This window comes from Triticum urartu, chromosome 5A (assembly GCF_056163025.1).
Source record: "Triticum urartu cultivar PI428250 chromosome 5A, HENAU_Tu73, whole genome shotgun sequence".
Taxonomy (NCBI): Eukaryota; Viridiplantae; Streptophyta; class Magnoliopsida; order Poales; family Poaceae; genus Triticum; species Triticum urartu.
The window spans coordinates 649,004,760-649,017,471 of record NC_141877.1 but is presented as its reverse complement, the minus strand read 5'-3'; the positions used below and the strand labels follow the sequence as shown (position 1 = coordinate 649,017,471).

The following is a 12,712-nucleotide window of genomic DNA, read 5'->3' as shown; positions in this document are numbered from 1 at the left end:
TAAAAAATCAAAAACATGTCCATGAATTTGTGGTAATATACATTCAAATTTTTAAATATACAATGAACTTTTTTAGATACAATGAACCTTTAAAATTATATTCACTGAAAGTTTTTAATACACACTAGTTTTTTTAATACAAACTTAACCTTTTTTAATATACATAGAACCATTTTAAATAATATGATAAAACATTTTTATAATATATACTAAATGTTTTTAAAACACACACTGAACAATTGATCGTGCATCCAAAACTGTTAAAATTTGTTCTGGATTCAGAAAATGGTCGTCGATTCAAAATAAATAAATCACAAAGTTCCAAAATGTTCACGAATTTAAAATTGTTCACATATTTGAAAAAAAGATTCAAAAAGTTTAAAACAAAATGTAAAGGAAAATAAGAAAAATAATGAAAAAACAAATAGAATAACCAGAAACCCCAAAAGAGGAAAATAGACAAAAAAAGAACAAAAAAGCCTGTTGCAACCATCCAAAACCACCAAAAAGGTTCCTAAAACCGGATCCCCAAACCACAACTCGCTCCCAAGAATCCTCGGTCGCTTCCCAAAAACCACTCACTAACAACACAAACGGTCCAACTTACTATGAGCGAATAGTGAGTGATCGCTAAGGTTAGTGATTGTATTAGCGCCCCCCCCCTCCCGTGGTCCTTATTGTAGGTATTAGTGGGCCTTGTTGTTTTATTAGCGACATGCAACTGGGACAAAGGGTCGAGTCATGCAACTGCAAGTCCATCCTTGGTTGCATGTCAAAGGTGGACATGCAATTGGGTAGGGTTCGGGCAAGTTGCATCTAGGGTGAAAACAAAATAACACCCTCCCGAGTTTCAATTCAAGGGTGGACTTGCAATTGGGCCGACAGAAACCCCTAGTTTCAGGTCGAGGGTCTAATTGCAACTACTATGAAACAAGAACAAAAATCAACACCCCCCACCCCGAGTTGCGAGTCGAGGGTGGACTTGCAACTAGGGCAACTACAAAACAACACCCTCCCGAGTTGCGAGTACATGGTTGACTTGCAACTGGGGAGATTACAAACTACATCGCTCGAGTTGCAAGTCGGGGTTGGACTTGCAATTGGAGCGAAAACAAACAACACCCTCCCCGAGTAGCGAGTACATGGTTGGCTTGCAACTGGGGCAATTACAAACTACATCTCTCGAGTTGCAAGTCGGGGGTGGACTTGCAACTGAGGTGAAAACAAAACAACACCCTTCCGAGTTGCAGATGAGGGTAGACTTGCAACTGGGCCGACAAAAATCCCTAGTTGCAGGTCGAGGATCTAATTGCAACTACTATGAAACAAGAACAAAAACAACACCCCCCCCCCCCCGAATTGCTAGTCGAGGGTGGACTTGCAACTAGGGCAACTGCAAAACTACACCCTCCCGAGTTGCGAGTACACGGTTGACTTGCAACTGGGGCGATTACAAACTACATCCCTCGAGTTGCAAGTCGGGGGTGGATTTGCAACTGGGGTGAAAAAGCAACAAACAACACCCTTTCGAGTCATGATTACATGGTTGACTTGTAACTAGGGTGATTACAAACTACATCCCTCGAGTTGCAAGTCAGAGGTGGACTTGCAACTGGGGTGAAAACATGCAACAAACAACACCCCCTCGAGTTGCGAGTACATGGTTGACTTGTAACTGGGGTGATTACAAACTACATCCCTCGAGTTGCAAGTCAGGGGTGGACTTGCAACTGGGGTGAAACAAAACAAAACCCTCCCGAATTGCGAGTCAAGGGTTGACTTGCAACTAGGCTAACAGAAACCCCTAGTTGCATGTCGAGGGTCTAATTGCAACTACTATTAAGCAAGAACAAAAAGGAACACCCCCTGAGTTGCGAGTTGATGGTGGACTTGCAACTAGGGCAACTACAAAACTACACCCTCCCATGAGTCGGGGATGGACTTGTAACTAGGACAACAACATACTACGAGCTCAGTTGCGAGTTGAGAGTGGACTTGCAACTAAGATGAAAAACAAAAATAGAGGCTCAGTTGCGAGTTGAGGATGGACTTGCAACTAGAACAACAACAAACTATGGGCCTTACCCGCAAAAAAAACTATGGGCCTAGTTAGAGTCGGGGGTGAACTTACAACTTTGGCAACAACAAAAGTATGAACCTAGTTGCGAGTCGAGGATAGACCTGCAATTAGGACAACTATGAAATAGTGCACCCAATTGCGAGTAAATGCTCGACCTGCAATTGGGATGAAACAAACTATGGACCTAGTTGCGAGTCAAAGGTGGACTTGCTACTGGAGTGTAAAATAAAAGACATGTCTAGTTGCGAGTCGAGGGTGGGCTTGCAATAGGAAGAACTATGAGGCCAGTTGCGAGTCGAATGTGGACTTTCAACTGAGACAGCTACGAAACTACTAACCCAGTTGCGAGTCAAGGGTCGACATGCAACTGGGATCAAACAAACTACTATCCCAGTTGCGAGTCAAGGCTGAACTTGCAACTAAGATGAAAGACAAAACACAGGCTAAGTTGCAAGTCAAAGGTGGGCTTCTAACGAGGATAAACAAACTGTCGGCCTTGCTAGTTACGAATCAATGGTGGACTTGTAACTGGGACAATTGTACAAAACTATGATATGAGTCGCGAGTCAACGGTGAGTTTGTAACTTGGATAACTACAAACTGTGAGCTTAATTGCGAGTCAAGGGTAGACTTGCAATTGGGATAAAAAACAAACCACATGCCCAATTACGATTCAATGGTGAGCTTGTAATTGGGACAACTACACAAAACTACGATACGAATTGTGAGTAGAGGGTGGATTTGTAACTATAACAATTACAAATTATGAGCCAAGTGACGAGCAAAAGATGGACTTGCAACCAGGATGAAAAACAAAATATGGAGCCAGTTATGAGTCTGAAGGTAGACTTGCAACCGGGACAAGCACATAACCTACCTCCTTGACTTCTACGACATTGTCAAATGACATGGGCACACACGAACGCGTGTAGAAAAATGCCCAATAAAAAACATATGTACAACACGGATGGGATGACAAACGAACAAAAGGGGACAACGCGTTAGAGGAATACATCGGCCGAAATGCAAGATCAAAAATTTGCACTAAGTTACAACAACAAGATCCGTTGGACAACAACTCAGATGAAACATTGCTCATTTTATCTTGATAAAGCATAGAAGAAATGAGAGACAATGTGAAAATGAACAGAGAAGGTAACAACTGTGATAGACCTTTGCTTTTTCTTGTCTCTTCTAATTCTACGACGTGGCCTAGAAACAAGGTAGCGAAATATGGGCCGAAAAGTATGAAGCCAAACTGACCAACAAAAGGATGCGCGACAAACAAAATATCGACCAACAAGGCGGGGATAGCGCTTGCAAAAAAATTACAAAAACTGAATCAACCGGTAAAAACGTAGATAAGACATCATAAAAAATCATCTAGATGTGATTTTGCAATTTAGTATAAAATTTTTGACTGGATAAATGGAGGACAAAAGCCACAACACGCACCAGACAGAACAAATTACATGAACCGTACAATAATTAATCATGTGCAGAGAAGTAGCAAATAGTAGATCTGATTTGTACAAAAAAATTCAAAAAATTATAAAGTTTTCTTTTAGAAAATCACGAACAACTCACATTTTTGAAGGCAAACGGACAACTCACATTTTTTTGAGGTGGTCGAACAACTCACATGGACGTGAAATGGTCAGGGGACAAAGAAAAAACCCAGGCCCAAACACTGACGCAGGGAACACAGGCCAACAAACAACGACTAAGGACATAATGGGCCCAACAAACGCAACAGCGATGTGAGCACAACGGACATGATAACTACGCAAGCACATAATGGACGCGGCAAACTACAGGAATCAAGGGCTCACATGAAGAAAAAAAAGACTGTGGATCAGACGGTGAGGGACTTAGATGTGAGACACCAACAAAAATCACGAGTTTTTGAAAAGGTGAAAAAAAAAAGAAAAAAAAGGTTGGAAGCTTCTCCCAGAACTAGTTAAAAAGCCCTTCATGGGTCAGCTCATTCACACATGTACGCTCCTGGGGGACAAAAAACCAAACAATTGGCAGGTAGCAGGAAACTATACAAGGACATAGTACGACTAGACAAACTTTCCTCTCTGAAAAAAAAAAACAATTCCCGTTTTCGCTGGCAGAAAGCCCATAAAGAACAAAAACAGGAGACCCACAAAAAACAAAAAGCCCACAACGGGCAGGCGGGACAAGAGGCCACAGCTGCCATGAACGGAGACCTCCTACACAGGACACGGGCTGGACACGGGATGCCCCGCGCGACGCCAGCGACCGCGAGCGAGCCGAACAAAGTGCGCGAATCTTAAACACAAAACAAGATCCGATGGTCCTAGATTTAAATGTGAGATAATTATTTCACATTTAGATGTGAAATAGCAAACCTGCATAAAAAAACCCTAGCAAACTTACATGCTGAAGTACATCGTCTGAGGCAACCATGGGCGCGAGGTTCGAGCAGCGGGCGCGGGACGACGAAGCCTGCTGCAGATACTACTGCGACTTGTTGTGCCCGGCTGCCCTGCCGATCCTCCTCCTGCTGCCCTTCTTTTTTGGCATATATTGGCTCGCGACGGAGCCGCCGCCGCCGTGGTACTCCGTCGCGGTCGGCGCCGTCTCGGGCATCGACCCGGCCACGGACCTGCAGGGCCAGGGTGCGCTCGACCCGCCGTTCAACCTCACCGTCCGCATCGACGCCTCGCTGAGCGGCCAAGGCGGCGCGCCGTACTGCCTTGACAAGGGCACTTCCGTGCAGGTGTCGTATCTCCGCGTGCCGCTGGCCAGCGGGCATGCGCCGGAGCCGGGCGAGGGGGCATGCGCGGCGGCGGGGCAGCGAAAAGACCTGCACGTCGTGGCACGCGGGAGGGGCGTGGCCGTACCGGGGTTCCTGCTGGACAGCCTTGCCGAGGACGTGCGGCGCGGGGTGGCCGTGTTCGAGGTCACGCTCATGAGCCCGCGCGTCGATCAGGGCGACTGGAAGGTGTTGACGTGCTGGGGGAAGTCCGGCGACGACGCCTCCCTTCAGGTCCCGTGCGTAAAGTCCTACGTGGATGCCGGCCCGCTGGTGCCGCCGCGCCCGGTGGCTCGTGGCAGGCCAGGGCGCCGCCGCCCGCGCGAGGGGGCTCACGATGCCGCCCTGTGGCTCCTGCAAGAACATGAGCGCTGGAGTGTAATCTTGCGACAGTAGAACAGGAGATGCAGCCTACCACTCTTTCAATTATGATTAGGTTCTCGAGCTGTACGTATACAACATATCTTTTTTCCTAAATACTCCTACTTAAACATGCAGCTGCGCTATCTGGACGGTGCGAGCGCAGGCACTAGACGACAAAAGTAGTTTGATGTCTATAACAAACGTGTTATCCAGTGGGTAGTGTAAAGTTGCACATGCATGTGCCAACGTCATCTTTTTATTCTGTTTTAATTTTTCAAAAAGTTACAACTTTTGAAAGAACACATAACTGTTTTCACCGTTGAGTTCCTCGTGATGAGCTCTTTAAAACTAGATCCCATATGAATATGTTTTGATAAATTTTTTTCAAAAGCAACTTTGATGCTAGATGAAGCAACTTTAGTGCTAAACATGAGCAACTCTGATGCTAGATGAATTGCACTGTGTGTATTACTAACTTCGCTTAGTAGCCACCTAGTTAGTTATGTGCAACAGTGTAATAGGTGCTCACCATGATTTCTAAGTTGCATACATTGGAAAATAAGTTGTGGATTATTTAGTTGCCTATCATACTGTGAAAGTTTCTTACCGTAGAGTGGAAACTTGTCGAACATGGCTTCTAAGTTGTCTATCTCAGAAACCAGGTTACCCTTTCACTACGAAGTTGCCTACGCGTGATCCTCAATTTCTTACAATACTATGAAAGTTGTCCATCAAGGGACCTAAGTTGCCTACAATATCGAAAAAAAATTGTGGGATCTAAGTCATCTATCATGATTTCAAATTTTGAACTATGTGGGGATGGCTGGTATGAGATCTGTGTGCTTTCCTTTTCTAGGGGTGTCTGCCCGCCAACGCTACTGAGCTCACGGGTGTTGGCTAGCCAGGTCATGATGGGCTCTTGAAAACTAAACCCACATGGACATGTTTTCATGACTTTTCTTTCTCTCGAAAAGCAACTTAGACGCTAGATGAGACAACTTTAGTGCTAAACAGAAGCAACTACACTCCAATTTAAAGTAACTGATTACCAACAATGAGCCACTAACTAGTAATAGAGAATAACTTTGAACAGAGGTAGGCAACAACATATCACCTTTATAAGGAACTTTCTTTCTATGAGAGACAACTTTAGTGCTAAAAATAGGCAACTTCACTACACTTTCTCCTAATTAATTTTTTCTAACATTCTCCTAACTTCCTCGCTGATACTTCTAAGTTGCATATTCTCCTAACTTCCTCACCGGTACTTCTAAGTTGGATATTCTCCTAACTTCATCACCAGTACTTCTAAGTGACATGTTGTTCATGCTTGTATGTTGTTGTTTCTAAACTTCCTATAACACTATGAAGTCGTCTACCATTGGTACTCTTATGTCTGCTATTGCTAACTATGATAGGCAACTTGGTGGTCAATTTTGGCAACTTTAGAGTGTTTGCAGGAAACTTAGAAAAACAATGATAAACCACTTCACAATATTGTAGGCAACTATTTCTGCAAAGTTAGGCAACTGAGCAGCAATGATAGGCAACTAATTACCGATAGTAGGCAACTAGGCATCAATGGTAGGCAATTTACAATATTTATAGGCAACTGCACATCAATTGTAGGAAACTGACTATCAAACAATAGGCAAATGAGCAACCATGATAGGCAAGTTGGGATATGTTAGTAAAATTCACAGGTACACATAGTGTAGTGAAGTTGTTTTGTATGTAGCACTAAAGGGGCCTTATCTTTTGTGTGATTTGTCTTGTTTTTACGCAAACAAACCTAATAGGAAGTCCTACTAGGCCAAAGACAAGAAGTTGCTTCCCTATAGCACGATATTTGCCTCCTTCGCACCTAAAGTTGTCCTAAAAAAAGTATCCAATTGCCCACAATCAACCATATAGTTGCCTAAAACAAAATATCCAGTTGCACACAATCAACAAATAGTTTGTTCAAAACCATGTATCCAGTTTCCCGATCCTCACAAACAGAAATATTTAGCAAGACCATTATTTGGTAAATATCTAAATGTTCTAGATACCTGTAATTAAGTTTGGGTCATAGAGGGGAGTCAAGATTTTCCTCTCCTCGGGTGGGATCCCTGTTGGGAAACGTAGCAATAATTCCAAAAAATTCCTATGTGTCACCAAGATCAATCTAGGAGATGCTAGCAACGAGAGAGAGGGAGTGCATCTTCATACCCTTGAAGATCGCTAAACGGAAGCGTTGCAAGAACACGGTTGGTGGAGTCGTACACGCAGCGATTCAGATCGCAGTCGATTCGGATCTAAGCGCCGAACAACGGCGCCTCCGTGTTCAACACCCGTACAGCCCGGGGACGTCTCCTCCTTGATTCAGCAAGGGGAGAGGAGAAGTTGAGGGAGAACTCCGACAGCACGACGGCGTGGTGGTGATGGAGCTCGTGGTTCTCCGGTAGGGCTTCGCCAAGCGCTGTAGAGGAGGAGGAGGTGTAGGAGAGGGGTAGGGGCTGCACCAAGGGAAGGGTCTAGGTGTTCTGGAAGCCCTCCCACCCCCACTATTTATAGGAGAAGGGGAGAGGGGGCCGGCCCCTTCAGATCCCATCTAGGGGAGGGGCGGCGGCCAGGGAGGGAACCCTAGATGGGTTTTGGGCGCCCCCACCCCTAGGAGACTTGCCCTCCAAGCCAGAAGGGGAGGCTGCCCTAGGGGAGGCGCCCCCACCTCTCCTGGTTACGTGAGATGGGGTGGGAGGGGCGCACAGCCCCCTAGTGGGCTGGTGTGCCCCTTCCCCTTGGCCCATAAGGCCCCCCAACACTTGCCGGGGCCTCCGAAACCCCTTTCGGACACGCTGGTCGTCACCCGGTACCCCCGGAACAATACCGGACTCCAATACCCTTCGTCCAATATATCGATCTTCACCTCCGGACCATTCCAGAACTCCTCGTCACGTCCAGGATCTCATCCGGGACTCCGAACAACCTTCGGTAACCACTTACTATTTCCCATAACAACTCTAGCGTCACTGAACCTTAAGTGTGTAGACCCTACGGGTTTGGGAACCATGCAGACATGACCGAGACATCTCTCCGGCCAATAACCAATAGCGGGATCTGGATACCCATATTGGCTCCCACATGTTCCATGATGATCTCATTGGATGAACCAAGATGTCAGGGATTCAATCAATCTCGTATACAATTCCCTTTGTCTATCGGTATGTTACTTGCCCGAGATTCGATCGTCGGTATCCCCATACCTCGTTCAACCTCGTTACTTGCAAGCCTCTTTACTCATTCTGTAACGCATGATCCCGTGGCTAACTCCTTAGTCACATTGAGCTCATTATGATGATGCATTACCGAGTGGGCCCAGAGATACCTCTCCGTCATACGGAGTGACAAATCCCAGTCTCGATTCGTGCCAACCCAACAGACACTTTCGGAGATACCTGTAGTGCACCTTTATAGCCACCCAGTTACGTTGTGATGTTTGGTACACCCAAATCATTCCTACGGTATCCGGGAGTTGCACAATCTCATGGTCTAAGGAAATGATACTTGACATTAGAAAAGCTTTAGCAAACGAACTACATGATCTTGTGCTACGCTTAGGATTGGGTCTTGTCCATCACATCATTCTCCTAATGATGTGATCCCGTTATCAATGACATCCAATGTCCATGGTCAGGAAACCATGACCATCTATTGATCAACGAGCTAGTCAACTAGAGGCTTACTAGGGACATGTTGTGGTCTATGTATTCACACATGTATTACGGTTTCCAGTTAATACAATTATAGCATGAACAATAGACAATTATCATGAACAAGGAAATAAAATAATAACTACTTTATTATTGCCTCTAGGGCATATTTCCAACAGTCTCCCACTTGCACTAGAGTCAATAATCTAGTTCACATCACTATGTGATTGTAATGAATCCAACACTCATGGGGTTTGTTCATATCTTGCTTGTGAGAGAGGTTTATTAGTCAATGGGTCTGAACCTTTCAGATCCATGTGTGCTTTACAAATATCTATGTCATCTTGTAGATGCAACTACCACGCGCTACTTGGAGCTATTACAAATAACTGCTCTACTATACGAATCCGGTTTACTACTCAGAGTCATATGGATTAGTGTCAAAGTTTGCATCGGCGTAACCCTTTGCGACGAACTCTTTTACCACCTCCATAATCGAGAAAATTCCTTAGTCCATTAGTTACTAAGGATAAGTTCGACCGCTGTCATGTGATTCATTCCTGGATCACTCTTGTACCCCTTGACTGACTCATGTCAAGGCACACTTCAGGTGCGGTACACATCATAGCATACTGTAGAGCCTATGTCTAAAGCATAGGGGACGACCTTTGTCCTTTCTCTCTCTTCTGCCATGGTCAGGTCTTGAGTCTTACTCAATGCTCACACCTTGTAACACAGCCAAGAACTTTGCTGATCTATTTTGAACTCCTTCAAAATCTTGTCACGGTATGTATTCATTTGAAAGTACTATTAAGCGTTTCTAATCTATCCTTATAGATCTTGATGCTCAATGTTCAAGTAGCTTAATCCAGGTTTTACATTGATAAACACTTTTCAAATAACCATGTATTCTTTCCAGAAATTCTACATCATTTCTGATCAACAATATGTTAACAACATATACTCATCAAAAATTCTATAGTGTTCCCACTCACTTCTTTGGAAATACAAGTTTCTCATAAACTTTGTATAAACCCAAAATCTTTGATCATCTCATCAAAGAGTACATTCCAACCCCGAGATGCTTACTCCAGTCCTTAGAAGAATTGCTGGAGCTTTGCATACTTGTTAGCATCTTTCAGGATTGACAAAACCTTCTGGTTGTATCACATACAACCTTTCCTCAAGAAAAACGTCGAGGAAACAATGTTTTGTCATCCTATCTGCAAGATTTCATAAATAATACAGTAACTGCTAACATAATTCCAACAGACTCTTAGCATCGCTACGAGTGAAAAATTCTCATCGTAGTCAACTCCTTGAACTTGTCGGAAAACATCTTAACGACAAGTCGAGCTTTCTTAATGGTGAAACTTACCATCATTGTCCGTCTTCCTTTTAAAATCCATCTGCACCCAATAGCCTTACGACCATCAAGTAGTTCTTCCAAAGTCTATACTTTATTTTATACATGGATCCTCTCTCGGATTTTATGGCCTCGAGCCATTCGTCGGAATCCTGGCCAACCATCACTTCTCCATAGCTCGTAGGTTCATTGTTGTCTAGCAACATGACTTCCAAGACAGGATTACGTACCACTCTGAAGTAGTACACATCCTTGTCGACCTATGAGGTTTGGTAGTGACTTGATCCGAAGTTTCATGATCACTATCATAAGCTTCCACTTCAATTGGTGTAGGTGCCACAGGAACAACTTCCTGTGCCCTGCTACACACTAGTTGAAGTGACGGTTCAATAACCTCATCAAGTCTCCATCATCCTCCCACTCAATTCTTTCGAGAGAAACTTTTCCTCGAGAAAGGACCCATTTCTAGAAACAATCACTTTTGCTTCCGGATCTGAAATAGGAGGTATACCCAACTATTTTAGGTATTCTATGAAGATGCATTTATCCGCTTTGGGTTCGAGCTTATCATCCTGAAACTTTTTCACATAAGCGTCGCAGCCCCAAACTTTTAAGAAACGACAGCTTAGGTTTTTCTAAATCATAGTTCATACAGTGTCATCTCAACGGAATTGCATGGTGCCCTATTTAAAGTGAATGCGGCTTTCTCTAATGCCTAACCCATAAACGATAGTGGTAATTCGATAAGAGACATCATGGAATGCACCATATCCAATAGGGTGCAGTTACGATGTTCGGACACACCATCACACTATGGTGTTCCAGGCGGTATTAGTTGTGAAACAATTTCCACAATGTCTTAATTGTGTGCCAAACTCGTAACTCAGATATTCATCTCTATGATCATATCATAGACATTTTATCCTCTTGTCACGACGATCTTCAACTTCACTCTGAAATTACTTAAACCTTTCAATAATTCAGACTTGTCTTTCATCAAGTAAATATACTCAGCATCTACTCAAATCATCTGTGAAGTAAGAACATAACGATATCCACTGCATGCCTCAGCACTCATTGGACTGCACACATCAAAATGTATTACTTCCAACAAGTTGCTTTCTTGTTCCATCTTACTGAAAACGAGGCCTTTCAGTCATCTTGCCCATGTGGTATGATTTGCATGTCTCAAGTGATTCAAAATCAAGTGAGTCCAAACGATCCATCTGTATGGAGTTCCTTCATGCATATCTACCAATAGACATGGTTCGCATGTCTCAGTCTTTTCAAAAACAAGTGAGTCCAAAGATCCATCAACATGGAGCTTCTTCATGCATTTTATACTAACATGACTCAAATGGCAGTGCCACAAGTATGTGGTACTATCATTACTATCTTATATCTTTTGGCATGAACATGTGTATCATTACGATCAAGATTCAATAAACCATTCATTTTAGGTGCAAGACCATTGAAGGTATTATTCAAAGAAACAGAGTAACCATTATTCTCCTTAAATGAATAACCGTATTGCGATAAACATAATCCAATCATGTCTATGCTCAACGCAAACACAAATAACAATTATTTAGGTTTAACACCAATCCCGATGGTAGAGGGAGCGTGCGATGTTTGATCACATCAACCTTGGAAACACTTCCAACACATATCGTCATCTCACCTTTAGCTAGTCTCCGCAGCCTTTTGTTTCGAGTTACTAACACTTAGCAACCGAACCGGTATTTATTACCCTGGTGCTACTAGGAGTACTAGTAAAGTACACAATAATATAACATATATTTAAAATACTTCTATCGAACTTGCCAGCCTTCTCATCTACCAAGTATCTAGGGTAGTTCTGCTTCAGTGACCATTCCCCTCATTACAGAAGCACTTAGTCTCGGGTTTGGGTTCAACCTTGGGTTTCTTCACTAGAGCAGCAACCGATTTGTCGTTTCATGAAGTATCCCTTCTTTCCCTTGCCCTTCTTGAAACTAGTGGTTTAACCATCAACAATTGATGCTCTTACTTGATTTCTACTTTCGCGGTGTCAAACATCGCGAGTTGCTCAAGGATCATCATGTCTATCCCTGATATGTTATAGTTCATCACGAAGCTCTAATAGCTTGGTGGCAGTGACTATGGAGAACCATCGCTATCTCATCTGGAAGATTAACTCCCACTCGATTCAAGCGATTGTAGTACTCAGACAATCTGAGCACATGCTCAACGATTGAGCTTTTCTCCCTTAGTTTGTAGGCTTAAGAAACTTGTCAGAGGTCTCATACCTCTTGACGTGGGCACTAGTCTGAAATCCCAATTTTAGTCTTTGGAACATCTCATATGTTCTGTGACGTTTCAAAAGCGTCTTTGCTGCCACAATTCTAAACCGTTAGCGCTACGCACTGAACTATCACGTAGTCATC

General features: G+C 43.6%; 1 protein-coding gene across 1 annotated transcript; it reads left to right on the top strand.

Annotated features, from left to right (window-relative positions):
- Positions 1–4,013: 4,013 nt before the first annotated feature.
- Positions 4,014–5,261, top strand: LOC147973763 (uncharacterized). Its single transcript, XM_087524780.1, has one exon. It carries the CDS (start codon positions 4,515–4,517, stop codon positions 5,259–5,261), a length of 747 nt encoding a protein of 248 aa, XP_087380906.1. The 5' UTR covers positions 4,014–4,514.
- The last annotated feature ends 7,451 nt before the right edge of the window (positions 5,262–12,712 follow it).